The sequence below is a fragment of the Sminthopsis crassicaudata genome, chromosome 2, assembly GCF_048593235.1.
Source record: "Sminthopsis crassicaudata isolate SCR6 chromosome 2, ASM4859323v1, whole genome shotgun sequence".
NCBI lineage: Eukaryota > Metazoa > Chordata > Mammalia > Dasyuromorphia > Dasyuridae > Sminthopsis > Sminthopsis crassicaudata.
The window spans coordinates 60771189-60789668 of NC_133618.1; the positions used below are offsets into that span (position 1 = coordinate 60771189).

Genomic DNA, 18480 nt, shown 5'->3' on the forward strand with positions numbered 1-18480 from the left:
TCGGGCGTGAGCACACCTGGCAAATTTTAAGTTATCGGGGAAAAAACTCAGGCATCTCAATAGCCCTCATAAAAGCTAATTGGTGGTAATTGGCTAAATGGAACAGGAGACACGCCCAGGCAGGTGTACCGGTCCACGCTGGGCCGGCCGAGGGGACCAGGAGGGTTTGGAGAAGAAATGAAACTGAAGCTGACGGTCTTTCATAGGACAACCTGGTCCGTTCGTGTACCCGCGTATCCATCGGAAACCTCGCGCGTGCGCGGCCCTTTGGCGTCCCCTGCTGGCAGACTCGGGAAGCTGAGGGGTGACTGCGTGGGAAAGTGCGGCTGCGCAGGGACGCCAGGCACACTTCGCGGCTGCGCATAAGCTGGGGGAAACCTGGAGCGGGGAGTAATGCGCCTGCGTGGTGGGGGAGGGACAGCCTGCGGTACCGGCGCGGCCGTGCCTCCTCCTCCTCCGGGGCGAGAGTGCAGCAGGCGTGAGGCCGGGCCCAGGCGGGATGATGGCGCAGCCAGAGGCGGGGAAGCTGCCCAAGGAACAGAAGTACGACCGGCAGCTGAGGTGAGCGCCAGGGGGAGGATGCGGCAGGTACTTCCGTCCAGCCCTGGCCCATCCTGGGCTCCGGGCTTCCCGAGAGAGCTTCGGGCTCGGGCCGGCCCCGCCTACCCTAGTTGCTGAGCTCCTAGAGGGAGCGGCCTTCCTGCTCGGCCAAGCTGTCTGCCGGGCCCTGGACTGGGAACGGAGGACCAGGCCCCGGAGCGCTGAGTGCCGGTGCAAAGAGAGGCCTCAGAACATTGAGTGCCAGAGCAGAAAAAGGCCCCGGAGCACCAAGTAACGGTGCACAGAGAGGCCTCAGAGCATCACCGAGGCCTCAGAGCATTGAGTGTCAGTGCAGAGGGAGGCCTCAGAGCATTGAGTGTCAGTGCAGAGAAAGGGAGGCCTCAGAGCATTGAGTGTCAGAGCAGAGAGAGGGAGGCCTCAGAGCATTGAGTGTCAGAGCAGAGAGAGGGAGGCCTCAGAGCATTGAGTGTCAGTGCAGAGAGAGGGAGGCCTCAGAGCATTGAGTGTCAGAGCAGAGAGAGGGAGGCCTCAGAGCATTGAGTGTCAGAGCAGAGAGAGGGAGGCCTCAGAGCATTGAGTGTCAGTGCAGAGAGAGGGAGGCCTCAGAGCATTGAGTGTCAGTGCAGAGAGAGGGAGGCCTCGGAGCAGAGAGAGGGAGGCCTCGGAGCATTGAGTGTCAGAGCAGAGAGAGGGAGGCCTCAGAGCATTGAGTGTCAGTGCAGAGAGAGGGAGGCCTCAGAGCATTGAGTGTCAGAGCAGAGAGAGGGAGGCCTCAGAGCATTGAGTGTCAGAGCAGAGAGAGGGAGGCCTCAGAGCATTGAGTGTCAGAGCAGAGAGAGGGAGGCCTCAGAGCATTGAGTGTCAGAGCAGAGAGAGGGAGGCCTCAGAGCATTGAGTGTCAGAGCAGAGAGAGAGAGGTCTCAGAGCATTGAGTGTCAGAGCAGAGAGAGGGAGGCCTCAGAGCATTGAGTGTCAGAGCAGAGAGAGAGAGGTCTCAGAGCATTGAGTGTCAGAGCAGAGAGAGGGAGGCCTCAGAGCATTGAGTGTCAGTGCAGAGAGAGGGAGGCCTCGGAGCAGAGAGAGGGAGGCCTCAGAGCACTGAGTGTCAGTGCAGAGAGAGGGAGGCCTCAGAGCATTGAGTGTCAGTGCAGAGAGAGGGAGGCCTCGGAGCAGAGAGAGGGAGGCCTCAGAGCATTGAGTGTCAGTGCAGAGAGAGGGAGGCCTCAGAGCACTGAGTGTCAGTGCAGAGAGAGGGAGGCCTCAGAGCATTGAGTGTGAGAGCAGAGAGAGGGAGGCCTCAGAGCATTGAGTGTCAGTGCAGAGAGAGGGAGGCCTCAGAGCATTGAGTGTGAGAGCAGAGAGAGGGAGGCCTCAGAGCATTGAGTGTCAGAGCAGAGAGAGGGAGGCCTCGGAGCAGAGAGAGGGAGGCCTCGGAGCAGAGAGAGGGAGGCCTCGGAGCAGAGAGAGGGAGGCCTCAGAGCACTGAGTGTCAGTGCAGAGAGAGGGAGGCCTCGGAGCACTGAGTGTCAGTGCAGAGAGAGGGAGGCCTCGGAGCATTGAGTGTCAGAGCAGAGAGAGGGAGGCCTCAGAGCATTGAGAGTCAGTGCAGAGAGAGGGAGGCCTCAGAGCATTGAGAGTCAGTGCAGAGAGAGGGAGGCCTCAGAGCACTGAGTGTCAGTGCAGAGAGAGGGAGGCCTCAGAGCATTGAGAGTCAGTGCAGAGAGAGGGAGGCCTCAGAGCATTGAGAGTCAGTGCAGAGAGAGGGAGGCCTCAGAGCATTGAGAGTCAGTGCAGAGAGAGGGAGGCCTCGGAGCATTGAGTGTCAGAGCAGAGAGAGGGAGGCCTCAGAGCATTGAGAGTCAGTGCAGAGAGAGGGAGGCCTCAGAGCATTGAGAGTCAGTGCAGAGAGAGGGAGGCCTCAGAGCACTGAGTGTCAGTGCAGAGAGAGGGAGGCCTCAGAGCATTGAGAGTCAGTGCAGAGAGAGGGAGGCCTCAGAGCATTGAGAGTCAGTGCAGAGAGAGGGAGGCCTCAGAGCATTGAGAGTCAGTGCAGAGAGAGGGAGGCCTCAGAGCATTGAGTGTTAGTGCAGAGAGAGGGAGGCCTTGGAGCAGAGAGAGGGAGGCCTCAGAGCACTGAGTGTCAGTGCAGAGAGAGGGAGGCCTCAGAGCACTGAGTGTCAGTGCAGAGAGAGGGAGGCCTCAGAGCATTGAGTGTGAGAGCAGAGAGAGGGAGGCCTCAGAGCATTGAGTGTCAGTGCAGAGAGAGGGAGGCCTCAGCATTGAGTGTCAGTGCAGAGAGAGGGAGGCCTCGGAGCAGAGAGAGGGAGGCCTCAGAGCACTGAGTGTCAGTGCAGAGAGAGGGAGGCCTCGGAGCATTGAGTGTCAGTGCAGAGAGAGGGAGGCCTCAGAGCATTGAGTGTCAGTGCAGAGGGAGGCCTCAGAGCATTGAGTGTCAGAGCAGAGAGAGGGAGGCCTCAGAGCATTGAGAGTCAGTGCAGAGAGAGGGAGGCCTCAGAGCATTGAGAGTCAGTGCAGAGAGAGGGAGGCCTCAGAGCATTGAGTGTCAGAGCAGAGAGAGGGAGGCCTCAGAGCATTGAGAGTCAGTGCAGAGAGAGGGAGGCCTCGGAGCATTGAGTGTTAGTGCAGAGAGAGGGAGGCCTTGGAGCATTGAGTGTCAGTGCAGAGAGAGGGAGGCCTCGGAGCATTGAGTGTCAGAGCAGAGAGAGGGAGGCCTCAGAGCATTGAGTGTCAGAGCAGAGAGAGGGAGGCCTCAGAGCATTGAGAGTCAGTGCAGAGAGAGGGAGGCCTCAGAGCATTGAGTGTCAGAGCAGAGAGAGGGAGGCCTCAGAGCATTGAGTGTCAGAGCAGAGAGAGGGAGGCCTCAGAGCATTGAGTGTTAGTGCAGAGAGAGGGAGGCCTCGGAGCATTGAGTGTCAGAGCAGAGAGAGGGAGGCCTCAGAGCATTGAGTGTCAGAGCAGAGAGAGGGAGGCCTCAGAGCATTGAGTGTCAGAGCAGAGAGAGGGAGGCCTCAGAGCATTGAGTGTCAGAGCAGAGAGAGGGAGGCCTCAGAGCATTGAGTGTCAGAGCAGAGAGAGGGAGGCCTCAGAGCATTGAGAGTCAGTGCAGAGAGAGGGAGGCCTCAGAGCATTGAGTGTCAGTGCAGAGAGAGGGAGGCCTCGGAGCATTGAGTGTCAGTGCAGAGAGAGGGAGGCCTCGGAGCAGAGAGAGGGAGGCCTCGGAGCATTGAGTGTCAGAGCAGAGAGAGGGAGGCCTCAGAGCATTGAGTGTCAGAGCAGAGAGAGGGAGGCCTCAGAGCATTGAGAGTCAGTGCAGAGAGAGGGAGGCCTCAGAGCATTGAGTGTCAGAGCAGAGAGAGGGAGGCCTCAGAGCATTGAGTGTCAGAGCAGAGAGAGGGAGGCCTCAGAGCATTGAGTGTCAGTGCAGAGAGAGGGAGGCCTCAGAGCATTGAGTGTCAGTGCAGAGAGAGGGAGGCCTCAGCATTGAGTGTCAGTGCAGAGGGAGGCCTCAGAGCATTGAGTGTCAGTGCAGAGAGAGGGAGGCCTCAGCATTGAGTGTCAGAGCAGAGAGAGGGAGGTCTTGGAGCACTGAGTGACAGTGTAGAGAGAGGCCTCAGAGCATTGAGTGTCAGAGCAGAAAAAGGCCCCGGAGCGCCAAGGGTCAGAATAGAGAATGTCACAGCAGAGAGGGTCTTAAAGCACTGAATGCCAAAACATAGAAGTCTGAACTGAGCATGCCCCAGAACACAGAATGTCCCAATAAGAAGTGGCTTGTATCATTAAGTCTTTCGGAATTGGAAGGGAGTTTGGCCGCCGTCAGAACGGTAAATCTGGAAGAGGCCTCAGAGACCCGCAGATGGGGAAGCGGGTGCTCAGAGAATGATTTGGCCCTATTAATCAGGCACTGAGTAGGAAAGTGAGAATTTAAATTTAGCTGCTGTGACTCAGGCAGGTGTTCTTCATCTTCCACTGGCCCCTCTTGCCTTTCTTTGGGAAAAGGAGATTCCTTAAAATATCTGCTTTTGGTTCCCTCTTCTCTCCTGTTCTTCCCCCACCTCTGCCCTGGCGGCCATCCATAGACATCTTGTCTTGTCTTGGAGGATGGGGTCGGGGAGACGCCTTCAGAGCCTCAGCTGGAAAGTGTCTTGGGGACGAGTCCAGTTCCTTGCATACTGATGCTCACAGAGCATGGTTGTTTTTTCCCACTTATTTGAAACAGTATTAACCTGGTGCTAATGATAAGCAGTGTCTGGGAGCTTTAACAAACTGTAGCTTCATTAGGTTGCACCTGTGGGGTTTTCCCTTCCAGTCCAACATGCATACATTTCGGTATTGTGTGTAAGGTCTTATGCTCCACAGCAGTGGTCCTCAAACTTTTTAAATAGGGGCCGGTTCACTGTCCTTCAGACTGTGGGAGGGCCAGACTATAGTAAAAACAAAAGCTCACACTCTGTCTCCGCCCCTCAGCCCATTTGCCATAACCCAGCGGGCCACATAAATGTTCTCAGCTTGGGCATCTGGCCCTTAGGCCATAGTTTGAGAACCCCTGCTCCACAGTGTGAATGGTAGAAAGATTTTAAAAACAGTATCTCTTGCCTCCAAGAAGCTTAAAAGTGTCGTTTCTAATCCTTCCTCTTCAATCCCTAAGAGATAAGAGCAAATTAGGCAAATTCCCAGAAATCACACTTTTAATATCAGAATCTGGGCTTTTGCAATAGGAGCATAAGTGAATGTGATAGAGAAATAATTTAGCAGACATTTATTTTGTATAATGAATTCTGCAAGGAACAAAACTTAAAGAAATGGACAGTATCTCATCTCAAGTATTCTCTAAAGATGACTTTAGAAGTTAATATACAAATAAAATAATACAATTTCATTGTCATCTTTCTTGATCTTTACTCTTTCTTTCACCTCAGCAAGCTTTACTGTTCACTGGTTTGGAGATAATAGATGTGAACAGTTAGGAATGGTTGGAACATTGCAGCTCCATTGACACTGATTCTTTCCTTGACAGTAATATTCCTCTGGGTTAGACCAAAGCCAGTGTACTAGGCATTAAGAATACAGAGATAAATGTGAAACAGTCTTATCCTGAAAGAGCTTACATCATAGCAAGAGAAACAAGCATATAACTAGATACAATAGCTACACAAAATATTTAGACAGGAATTTTTTGGGAGGAAAGCTCAAAAGTTCAAGGATTGGGAAGAGCCTCCTATAGGAAATTTCATTTAAACTGACCTTTGAAGAAAAGTAGGAATTGTGAGAGGCACAGAGTTAAGTAGGTAACTTGTTCTGGAATTAAGCAATCATCTGTAAAAAGCATAGAGTCTGAACGTGGATTATCAAGTATAAGGAACAGTTAACTGTAGAATGTGTAAAGGGGAATAACTTATAACAATCTTGGGAAGATATATTGGAACCAGGCCTTACATGATAAACAGAAGAGTTTTATTTAGCTCTATGGGTCATAGGGAGTCACTATAGTTCATGAGCAGGCACTAATGTGGTCAGACCTGTTCTTTAGGGATAATACTTTAGCAGCTGTTTGGAAGATATATTGGAAAGGGGAGAAACGAGCCAAAAGAGCAATTGGAAGGCTATTGGAGGAAACTATTTATGATAAAAGGAATATAATCAAATTCTCTCCTATAACTATTCTACAAAGATTTAGAAAATGCAACAGACTGACTTGATTGTGGGATTTTTTTTTTTTTTCTTGGATTTACTAGAGAATTATTGTCTAGCCCAGATCATCACTGGGAGACAAACAGGTCTATGGTCTAATGAAAAACAGGATACACAGAGTATTTTAGCACAGGGATTGAAACAGGGCCTGCCTGCACATGTGCACCAGGGCAAGAACAGGTCCCAGATCAGGCACAGAGGGGCCTGACCTTTTGAGGGGGAAGAAACATTTGCCAATTGGCAACTCTGTTGTTTACTCTCCATCCAATGCTGGGTCACAGATCCAGTATGGACTGAGGAGGGGATTTACACCTAGGGATAGCTGCCCAAGGCAAGGTACAGCCAAAGGCCCTAAGAGCTTACTGAGCCAGGAGCAAATACAGAAGCAAGCATCCGCTCTATGTGACCAAATCTTTGGCTTAAACACAAAGTTTGAAGTCAAAAAGTAAGACTAGAAGAATGGGCAAACAAAAAGAATCCCACAAAAATAGCAAAAGCACTCAAGACTCAGACCCAGAAGAGAAAGACCTGAAAATATGTATAAGTGAAGTCTCAGAGAAAAACACAGCTTGGGCACAAGTTCAACTAGAATTCCTAGAAGAAGTAAAGCAAGAGATTTAAAAAATAGTTAAAAAACGATTCTGCAAATGAAATGAAAATACTAAAGGAAAGAATTAGATGAGAAATGAAAGCTATGAAACAACAACAACAAAATGGAAACAGAAGAAATAGCTTGACATGGAGGTAGAAAACCTTACCCAAACAGCAGACTCCTTAAAAATTAGAAAGAATGGTTAAAAGTTAATGGTAATGTGAAACAATGATGAATATCAAAGCAAACTCAAAAGATGGGAAAAAAATAGAAGAAAATATAGTTTAGATAAAAATCAACTGATTTGGAAAACAGATTAGAGAGATAATTTAAGAATCACTGGACTACAAGGTCATGACAAAAAAAAAGTTTGATTTCAAAAAATCTTACAAGAAAATTGTTTATATCTCTTAGAACTAGAGGATAAAGTACAAATAGAAGAAATCCTGCTGTCACTTCCTGAAATAAAGCCCCAAATAAAAAGGCCCAGGAATATTATAACTAAAGTATAGGGCTTCCAGGTCAAAGAAAAAAAGAATGCCATAAGCAACCAAAAAAAAAAAAGAATTTAAAGAGAAAGAGAAACCTCAGTCAGGATCATGCATGTTTTAGCACTTGCCAGTAAACAGAAAATGAACTTAGAATGTGATATTCCAAAAGGCTAAAGATCTAAGCTTATAACCAAGTATAACTTATTCAGCAAAATTAGGTAAAAACAAATGAAAATCACAACAACATTGAGTTTCCATCTCATCTACCCTTCCCAGTTTCACATAGTTGACAAAGAAAAATAACAAATATTGGAAGGGCTGAGGTAAAAGGGCTGAATGCACTTTTGAAAGAGCTGTAATGTGGACCAGCTATTCTGGAAAGTAATTTGGAAAGCTATCCAACAAATTACTAAATTCTGTATTTCTTTTGACATAGTAATACTAGTATTAGGCCAATTCTCTCAAAGAGATCAAACCAAAGGAAAGGATGCATGTATGTAAAAACATTTAAAATTACTCTTTTTGTAGTATCAGAGATCTAGAAGCTCTCTGGGGAGTGGCTCAACAAATTATAGAATTTGAATGTATTGAAGCAGTATTACACCATAAAAAAATAACAAAAGGGACACCCAAACAAATAAAAAAGGGACAGTTTCAGTTACCTGGGAAAAACTGAACTGAAGCAGAGTGAAATGAGAAGAACCAGGAGAACAATTTATACAATCACAACTTTGTAAAGACAGCTAGCTTTGAAAAACTTATGTGCAATGTCCAACTATGATTTTAGAAAACGATGAAATATGCTACCTACTTCTTGACAGAAATGAGGAACCAAGCAGTAGTGGTATGATGAAAGTATCCAGGAACAGAGGGTGATGAGAGGAGTATTGAATGCTTCAGAGAGGTCAAAAAGAATGAAAATTGAGAGAGAAACATTTAACTTTGGTGACAAACAGTGCATTGATAATTTTAGAGAGAAAAGTTTCACTTATTGATGAGGTCAGAAGCTAAATTGTAAGAGGTTGAGAGATGAATAAGAGGAGAAGTGGAAGTAATGAATGTGGACAATTTTCTCTAGGAGTTTGGCTATGGAGGGGAGGGGAGCTAAAATATGATACTTTCAAAGGTTGGTAGGGTGCATTAAGGGTTTTCTGAGAATAGTGGAGACATGAGTGCATTCATAAGCAACAAGAAAGGAATCAGTAGATGGGTGAAATTGAAAATTAGAGAGAAAGAGGTAATACATATTGGAGCAGTCCTGGAGTATAGGAAGGGAGAAGATTAAAAGAGTGCAAGAGAAAAGCCTTGTTGAGAGAAAGAGCTATCTTATTTTTTCAGAGACTAGAGTAAAGGAGGAGAGAACAAAAGATGCTATCAAGAGGTTATGAGATATAGACAAGGGAAGAAGAAGAAACAGAGAATTACCTACAAGGTGAGATTCCTCTGATAAAAGGGTTGAGAGGAGGGAATGGTCATTTAATTAACAAAATGGTATCTCTATATTTCATCAATGTTCTGTTCATCCTTTCTTGGGCATGGTATCATTGACTTGTGATTAGCTTTGATCAGATATGATATCTGTGTTTGTTTGTTTGTTTGTTTTTTAATACAAATGGATATATCAGGTAATATTCTACATCTCAGCTCCTTTTCTTTTTTTTATTTATTTGTATTTTATTACTTGAATGTATTACATATATAATTAGAGGGACTATTAATAATCAATGTATTAGTTAATAGGAAAAAGAATTACTATAGAAAGAAGGTTACATTAAAATCAAAGATACTCTTTCCTTATTAATGAACAGTAAAGTCTATTTCAAAGTTTTCTGTGCCCCTTAAATTCTTTGGGTCTCCTCGTGTGAAACTTCAAACATATTTAAATTTATTTGTTTCTTGTTTTATAGATTATGGGGTGATCATGGACAAGAAGCTTTGGAATCTGCTCATGTTTGCCTAATAAATGCAACAGCCACAGGAACAGAAATTCTGAAAAATCTGGTATTACCAGGTAATGCATATGAATTACATAATTCTGTGAGTATAGTACAAAAATGTATATATGTGCATATGTTTTGCATGTGTGTATGTATTTAGACACACATATTTTGCTTTTCTATTTTCCAAAGGTATTGGCTCATTTACAATTGTTGATGGAAATCAGGTCAGTGGAGAAGATGCTGGAAATAAGTAAGTTGACTTTTTTCCACAAATGCATTCCACAAATTTTCTTGTGAAATTATTTTACTTCCCAAATATCTTGCATACTTCCAAGTCTGTATAAAGTATATTCATTTAAATATATGATTCAGTCACATTAAAAATAATATTTTACATTGACTTAGGGTTATACAGTTTACAGAATGTTTTCAAGTATTTAAAATATATCTTATTTGATCTGAATAAGTGTGAGTGAGTCCTTGTCTACTCTAGTGTCAGCCAGTTTCCTTGGTATAATAGGAGATTATTGAAGATAGAATCCAGAGTCCTGATTTGGAATAATTCTGTTATTTCATGTGATAGTGGTCACATAGCTATCTTCCCTGTACTTGTATTTCATCATCTATTTAAAATTTTTAAAAAGCTATAGTAATGTGTGTACTGCCATAAAAATCTTGTAACAGTGAAACATGGGACATGGAGATAAACCTTGATTCACAAAGGCTATTCCAATAAAGCATAAGCTCTAGCGGATTCTGCTTAGCCAAAAAGGCTTTGAATACTGGCCTGGCTACAGATTGTTTCTGCTCTTTGCAGATCAGTTGAGGTGAATGCAGCAAATTGGCCACTGTGTGATGAATTCTTAGGCTTCAATTAGCTATGAAAAAGAAAACATATAAAACAAGCCCCTGGTCCTATGTGGCTGCTTTTGCACGGCAATGGCAAAAGGTGGGGCAGAGTTGCTAAGAAAACAAACATTAATTTAACTGTTATTACTTTAAGTGCTCAGTCTTTGTCCATATATGAGTACACAGATATATTATGGAAGGAACTGAATCAAATAATATCATTTTTGGTATAAATAAAACCAGAAGACAAAAAAGAAGTTGCATTTAACCAGAGCATGTCTTATGGGTTCTTCTCTGAGCTGAATGAAGGAATAGATTTAATCTTCTTTTTGCAGGATACAAAAGCATCATATATGGGTTACTTAGTAATTTTGCCTTGTGATTCTTAGAGTACATATGAGTAAAACGAACCACTATGAAAATATGACGGTAATTTAGTTGCCAATATCTGAAGCAGGTGAGTAAATGGGAAAACTCTCTAAAGAATCGAGTCAGGAAGCATTTAATTGCCTGTTCTGTATCCCTCTCTGTGCTGGCTGCTGGGAATATAAAAACAAATAACCAAATCATTTCTTTTCTTAAGAAGCTTCCATTCTAACAGGGGACACAAGAAATACAGATAGAAATTTATACAGGCTAAACTTTAATAAAGGGAATAAATAGAGTTCGAGATAGTTGAGAAGGAAGACGCTAAGAGATGTGGGGATTGGAAAAGGCTTCATAGAGAAGGTGGTATTTGAATTCTTTCTTGAAAGAAGAGAAGGGTTCTTTGAGATAAAAGTGTATTTGATAGCTTCTAAACCAAATCATTACTCAACATAATATTCATTGACTATAATATGAAGTTAGGCACAAGGCAGGATGTGGAAAATTTTTCAAAAATGTAGCTTAGAGACAATTTGACAGCCTTATGCCTTTGTATCATAAGTACTTTCAGATGCTATTTTTATGAAAGGCTACCTAAGGGTTCTCATAACATATTTACAGCCTACAAAATGGTATGACCCACAGAGATAACTTCAACAGACTGATAAGTTTTAGCATCAAGAGGATTTTATGTTATGGAGACAGCCATCCAAGTTCACCTTTGTCTTGGAGAAGGTGCCCTCTACTAAGTATAGGGATAATAGAGAGATACTTTCTTGACAAGGGGTTTTACAGATGTTCTTGATGTGGTGCTAATTGCTGTGGTCCTTTTCATGGCATTCTAAGTGATAGCTGTGATTACTCAGTGGAGTTTGGTTTAGTAATGCAAAAAAATCCACATTGGATAAAGAACAGCTCTTGGCCAGATTGTGACTTATACATGGATATATCACTCATCAAGTTAGTCCATTTGTACAAATTTCTTAGATAGGGACAGGACAACAGAGACATTGGATTGTATAGAAAGATTGGGCTGTATCACAGGAAGGAAATTGTCATGTTTTAAGGGATTTCTAGCTGTATCAGTATTCTCCCAGGAATGGTTTATAACTTTTAGTCATGGAACACCATAATCTCAGAAGATTAACAGTTGCAGGCAACCCAAAGAACAATAGAAAGATGTTGAGTGCTACATGTGAGCATTGGCAGATTATCAAGAAGGACTTTCTATGGAGTAGTGTAATGAATGGCATATTTGACCCAAAAATAGAAGTAGATTAATCACATGATTCAGTTCAACAAGAATTTATGAATCACTTACTACCCTCAAGACATTGCTGCTAAGCACTGGGGATACAAATACAAAAACAAAACAATCCCTGCCCTCAACAAGTTTACATTCTATTAGAAGAAAAATAATAGGAACACAGGAGGGTAAATATTATATATATCACCTGTGATTGAGATTTTGGACTCCTATAAGCCAGAGCCAATTCTAAGGGCCACCCTAAAAAGATTATTTTATTTTCTGAGCTTGTTCTTAAGAGGAATTATAAAAAGATCTAGAAAAGTTAACCAGCTTATCCAGGGATCACATAGCTAAAAAGTTGTAGTTTATATTAGAACAGGTCTTCTCATTCCTAGTCAGATTTTCTACCATGCTATCCCTATGAAATAAATTTTTAAAAAATATCTTTGAATTTTATAAACTTTGAATCATGTATTAGTTATTACTACTATTTTCTTGGATATACAACAATCCTAGAAATAAGGAAAAAACTTTGTACTGAATCTGATAAGTGCATTGGAAAAGTTGTCTCATAATGACCATTCTTAAAAAAGATTTAATTAAAAAATAAACCAAAAAAAATTTCAAATTTTAAAAAAAAATATCTTTGCATAGGACATAAGAAGATTAGAACTATACAGGAAAAGTTATTCTAAAAAGATTCTGTTTTAATTTCGAGTATTTATATTCTTTGAGGAAATCTTTTTCAGAAAATAATGGGAATCTAGGCTAACATGAATGTAGTCCAGGTTGACTATTTTTTTCTAAAAGTTGTTAGTCAAAACTAAGTTTATTAAAAAATATAAAAATAAACCCCATGTTTTCCTATCCACAAATAACTCTTTGGTTTGAATTCATGCATGTGATAAGAGTACTATTATTTGTTATCTTAAATTACTTTATAATGGTCTGATTACTTAGCTTTTAAGGCTTGGTGCTCCTGAGGACAAAGCTTGCTTCTATTTCTGCACTAGTCACAGACTGTGGCCAGGACTTCTCAACCGATAAAACCCTCTTATAGATTTGTTTTAGTGATCTAGATTAAAATGTGGAAAGATATGAATGAAATGGAAAGAGTTAAATGAAATAGAGAAAAAAAAAATCAACATTACACGAAGAAAAGTTTGATTTTCTTATGTAATTTTAGTCTTTTTCTTCCCAGAAAATTGCTAAACTCTGAAATAATTTTGTTATTAAATAATGATTAAAATTTTATTTTTCTGTTGTGAATTAAGTTTATTTTGTGGTACAATGAATATATCCTTGTGGTAAAATAAAGCTTTAATTTTTTTCTTGTTCTGTCATCTTTAGTTTTTTTCTTCAAAGGAGCAGTATTGGAAAGGTAAAATCATGTTTACTGTTATGTATTTGAATGTAGTTCTTCCTTGGAAATTCTGAAGAGTTTTATTAGTATGGACTGAAAATGAAAAAACTTGAATCAGATATATTTGTTTCATGATGTTTCTAAAAGTATCTGAAAATGGAAACTTTTGCTTAGTTATGAAAAGCTTAAATGTAAGTATACATATTTATACACATGATATATATGCGCATATTTGTTTGTTGGGTTTTTACTCTGTGCCATTTAAATATACATTGTGATCATCAAGAATGTTCAGGACTCAGGACTAAACTTGATGTTTTTTTTTCATCTTGGTATCTCGGGCACCCAATAGCCCAACCTCCACTTAATATTTTTTTTCCTAATTACATGTAAAGATAGTTTTCTTTATTTTTGTAAGCTTTTGAATTTCAAATTTTTTTTCCCCTTTTCTCCCTTCCACCCCTTTCTCACCAAGAGAGAAGCAATTTGATATCGATTATGTATATACAACCATATTAACCTGCAATAGTTTTTTTTTAAAGTTTTATTATTATTTTTAATTAAAGGTTAGCCAAAAAGGTTTCTGCTTCTATGTTCAAATAAAATTTTTTTCATCAAGATTTGTTATTCCTTTTTTCTGCCTGAGTGCTACATGCCAGGCTTAAAATTAATCTTTCTTTGACTGCTGGGCCCTAAATCAGATCATCAGAGGTCAGTAGTTGTCTACTTCTGTAGATCTAGGAGATTAGACTGAATTGTGCTGCCTCATAGTTCACCCTAGTAGTTAGATTTTAAAAAATAAAATAAAATATTAGTTTATTTTTTATTTGCTATTTTTTAACAAAAATAAAATATCAAAAATATAGATTTAAAAAAATTCTTCTGCATTGTATTCTGGTTTTTCATAGTAAGGTAGATCTTGAAAAGACTGAAGGAGTCATCCAGTTTTACCTCCCCATTTTACAGATAAGGAAACCTGAGATCCTGAAAGATTTTGACTACTTATGATTACACAGTGGCTGAGCAGAAACTCAAATTGAGATCTCCTGATTATAAGTTCAAATGTGTTTGTTAAGTGACATTTTCTTTTATTTGCAATTTTAAAGTGTCATTTTAAAGAATATACCTAGAGATAGTGTGCAGTTTTAATAACATTGTGGGGCAAGCTTTGCAATATATATAAATTAGTAGTTTTATAATCAGAGTATCCCTAACTTCAATCAATTGCTTTGTTTATTTTGAGAAAGAACCGAGCTCAAGCAGCCATGGAACTCTTACAAGAATTAAATAGTGACGTCTCTGGGAGTTTTGTGGAAGAGGTGTGTGCCTTTTATTATTGCTTTTTAAAAACTGATTGTGGAATCATTTTCCAATTTGTTCATCTAGTAACTGATAAAAATTCTAGGATTTGTTGTCTTATATATTAAATAATATATTATCTTGAGGGATGTAAGGCAAGAGCAGAAAGGGCTACAGAGATTAAGTGAGTCCTGAGCTAGGACACAGTAGCATAAAGAGCATTGGTACAGGATGGAGTAGAGCTGGGATGGAATCTTAAATCATGTTCTAGTCCCTTGATGGTATTTGTCATTGATGTAATTTCATTTTGGTAATGTCTGTGTTATTTATTGTTTTCTAACATTATTTGAAAATTTCTGCCTTACTGAAATATGAATGTCAAATTGTTGGATTTTTTTTTCCCCCTGTCCTATTTAGAGTCCAGAAAAACTTCTAGACAATGATCCTTCATTTTTCTGTAGGTTTGATGTGGTGATTGCGACTCATTTGCCAGAAAGGTACATTTTTATGCCCACGGTCGCTGGGGCTTTCATTCTGCTCTTAGATTGTTTATTTTTTTCCAGAAAGGTTGATGCTACACAGATAATGTATGAATACTACATATTAGCTTTTGCTTGAATGCCTGAATGAACCATACTGATGCTTAAATGCATCGAATGAATAAGAGCATGCATGCTTTTTATAGTAGAACCTATGAGCTGGTTGTCCCTGAAAAGACAGGCAAAGAATAGAATGGGGAAGGGGAGCTTTGGAATGTAGGAATAGCACCATAAATATTTATCAGATAGAAATATCAGTTGCAATTATGATTATAGAAAACATTTTATTTAAGTTTAAGTGGTTTATAAATATTTCTTAACATTTACTTTTATTGGGTTATGATGATAGATATATTTGAAAATATTTTCAAGCAATACTCTAATTGAAAAAGTATGAAATTTTATCCCCTAGAATCCTAAGGATGTATATTTGTTTTGAGTTTTAACCCATATGCAGGTAAACACTTGCATTTTTCTGCAATATTTAATTTCTTTCTCTAAATATACCATTTATATTTTTCCTTTTTATGGTCAGTTAGCAAACATTAAGCACCTACTATATTCCAGGTATTGTGCTAAGTACTGCAGAAGCAAAGAAAGGCAGAAAGACAGTTCCTGCCCTCCAGGAACTTATGTTCTCATTAGAGAGAGAACAAGCAAACAAATATGTGCACTTAGGCTAAAAAGTAAATATTTAACAGAAGGAAGGAGGGTTTGGGAAAGTTTTTTTGTAGAAGATGGGATTTTAGCCAGGACTTGAAGGAAAGCCAGGGGCAGAGATGAGGAGGGAGCATCTTCTAAGCATGGATGACAGCCAGAAGAAGTGCTTAGAACTAAAAGACACACCAGTAAAAAGAGCTTTAAACTGCTTTATTTTAATGTTATTTCATGTTTGGAGTATATTTCTGCCTATTTTCTTCTTATTATTTTGATGTATTTTGGTTTCTTTTGCAGTACATTACTCCACTTAGCAGAAATCCTTTGGAATGCTTGCATTCCTCTTTTGGTCTGTAGAACATATGGGCTGGTTGGTTATATGAGAATCATTATAAAAGAACATCCAGGTAAGATAATTTTAAAAGCAATTTGAATTCATTTGCATGTAAATTGGATATAATTTTAGAAAATGTCCTTGAGTTTTATAAGGGTTAAGTAGTTTATAAATATTTCTTACTGTTTAATTTTACTGGGTTATAATAATGATAGAGATATTTGAAAATGTTTTCAAACAATACTCTAATTGGAAAAAGTATGAAATTATATACCTTAAAATCCTAAGGATATATATTTGTTTTGAGTTTGAACCCCTATAAGTCCCCTATAAGTCTTTCTTTTTTTTTTTGGTAAGGCAGTTGGGACAAAGTGACTTGTCCAGGATCACATCAGTAGGAAGTGTCAAGTGTTTGAGACTGGATTTGAACTCCTGACTCCAGGGCTAGTGCTCTATCCCCTGTGATATCCAGCTGCCCTCTATAAGTCTTAGGGTATCTTTGAGCTAGGACATCTTATTAGATGTTTTATTTACTTTTTGTTTTAGTCACATTGAAGATGATTCTATATCCAGAAGAATTCTTTTAAAGGCATAGTTGTTCAAATTTTATTAAAGTTGGAGGTTTTTATTTACTTAAGTTTTATGATGTGCCAGCACAAATACGGACATAATTGTTCTTAACTATCCAAGGGAAAAAAGATATCACATATTTTGAGCAGTGAGTTTCATTAGTGAAAGAAAAGCATCTGCAAAGAGTTTAAATTGAACTTTCCTGATGATTCCTTGTGAGGCTTTGGGCAAGTCACTTTTCCTTCTGGAGACTGAGTTTGTCAGTATCTGTGAAATAAGAGGGTTCATTAGATCCTAGGGCAAAGGGAGATGGTGAAAGTCAGGTAGTTTGGCCTCCTTGTTTTGCAGGAGATGCACCTGGGGCTCAGAGACAGAAAGAAATGACTTGCCAGGGCCATTTAGGAGGTAATTAGCAGAGCTGGGATTTGAATTTCGATGCTCTCCTGTTCTTGCTGCTCCTATATTGACCTCTGCAGCATCTTCAGCCCTCACCTGCCCATCATCCCTTATGTACCCCAACTGGTGATATATCTTGTTTGTTTCACAGTGATAGAATCTCATCCAGACAATGCACTGGAAGATCTTCGGCTGGATAAGCCCTTTCCTGAGCTTAGAGAGCACATACAGTCCTATGATTTAGATCACATGGAGAAGAAGGTGGGCCCTACGTTTATAATTTGTCTTGATGACAAGAAATCAGCAAGTTTTCTACATTGGCAGTTTTTACTCATATTGGTGACTCCTAGTTCTGTTTATTCTGTTGTAGGACAAATGATTTCAGAAATCAGGCTCTATATGATTTCTTACAGAATCATGTGAATTTAATAAATGTGTACATACATTTATCATTACGTTTATTAACCATGTAAAGAGAAGATACATGTTTTCTTCTAGACTGAAAATAATGATAGAATGCCAATCCTCTCTTCCCTAACCTGCTTAATAACTGGCCATCTTTTAAAGATTAGCTCAGATTCTATCTCCTCCAAGAAGCTCTCTTCCCTCTTTGTAGTGTCAAGTCATCTTGTTTCCCTCAGATCTCACAATTTTCTTCTGATTGGTAATGACCTTTCCTTCTCTCAGACTTCAGACAGGATCTTGTCTTTCTCTTCCACATTTATCGTGGATAATTTTGCATTTTGTCATTTGTACCCATATTTTATTGCCATATAAGACTCTAAGCTTTATGAGTATTGGAAATGTAAATTTTCTGAACTTTGTTTCTCCCTTAGAACTCAACACATCGAAGGTGCTTAGTAAATATTTGCTGAATTAAATTGGAATCCTAAGATTTGAGTTTCAACTGAGTGGTTTCCTCTGCTTTGTAGCCTCTAGAATTTCACCACGATCCCGCCTAAACTTCCCTCTCGGCCAAGAAGATAATAGCATCAGGCAGTCTTAAATTTATTAGATATCTATTTTGTGCCAGATTAGAGTGTTATAAAGACCCCAATGCAGCAGTCCCTGTCCATGTGGGGAGATAACATACACATGTAAATCTATACAGAATCAACGTAGGGAAGGAAAGAGTAGCTGAGGAGATTGGGAACAACTTCTAGGAGAAGGTAGCTTGAGCTGAATCTTGAAGGAAATGAGGAATTCTGTGAGCTGGAGATGAGGAAAGTGCATTCTGGCCTGTGGAGACAGTACCAGCACACAAAGATAGAGATGGAGTGTCAGCTGGCCAGAAGGGAATCATATATAATGAAGCTGCACCAGCTCATAAAAAGCTTTAAATATGAACTGGAGAAGCCTGTGTTTTATCCTAAGTAGTAGGAAGCCACTCACACCTGCACTTAGAGACAACCAGAAAAAACAGCAGTGTGGAGCATGCATCTGAGAGGGAAGAGGCAGAGAAAACAAGTAGAAGAATATAGCAGTAGTTTATACATAGGAAGTGGGACAAAAGAGGAAGGAGGCTATGTGAATAAAAAGGAATGGATGAATATGAGAAATGTGGA

At 40.5% G+C, this 18480-nt stretch overlaps 1 protein-coding gene across 3 annotated transcripts in view; it reads left to right on the top strand.

Moving 5' to 3' along the window:
- The first annotated feature begins 345 nt into the window (after window positions 1-345).
- The window catches only part of NAE1 (NEDD8 activating enzyme E1 subunit 1), a 40505-nt gene continuing 22370 nt past the window's right edge, over window positions 346-18480 (top strand). For 2 of the 3 annotated variants that reach the window (XM_074286532.1, XM_074286534.1), the window contains exons 1-9: window positions 346-561; window positions 9261-9364; window positions 9483-9543; window positions 13108-13138; window positions 14368-14439; window positions 14837-14916; window positions 15913-16022; window positions 16868-16924; window positions 17067-17176. In XM_074286532.1, coding sequence (XP_074142633.1) covers window positions 500-561; window positions 9261-9364; window positions 9483-9543; window positions 13108-13138; window positions 14368-14439; window positions 14837-14916; window positions 15913-16022; window positions 16868-16924; window positions 17067-17176 — 687 coding nt within the window. In that variant the 5' untranslated portion in view covers window positions 346-499. The remainder of the gene's footprint in view (window positions 562-9260; window positions 9365-9482; window positions 9544-13107; window positions 13139-14367; window positions 14440-14836; window positions 14917-15912; window positions 16023-16867; window positions 16925-17066; window positions 17177-18480) is intronic. The other variant, XM_074286533.1, reaches the window with a different exon arrangement.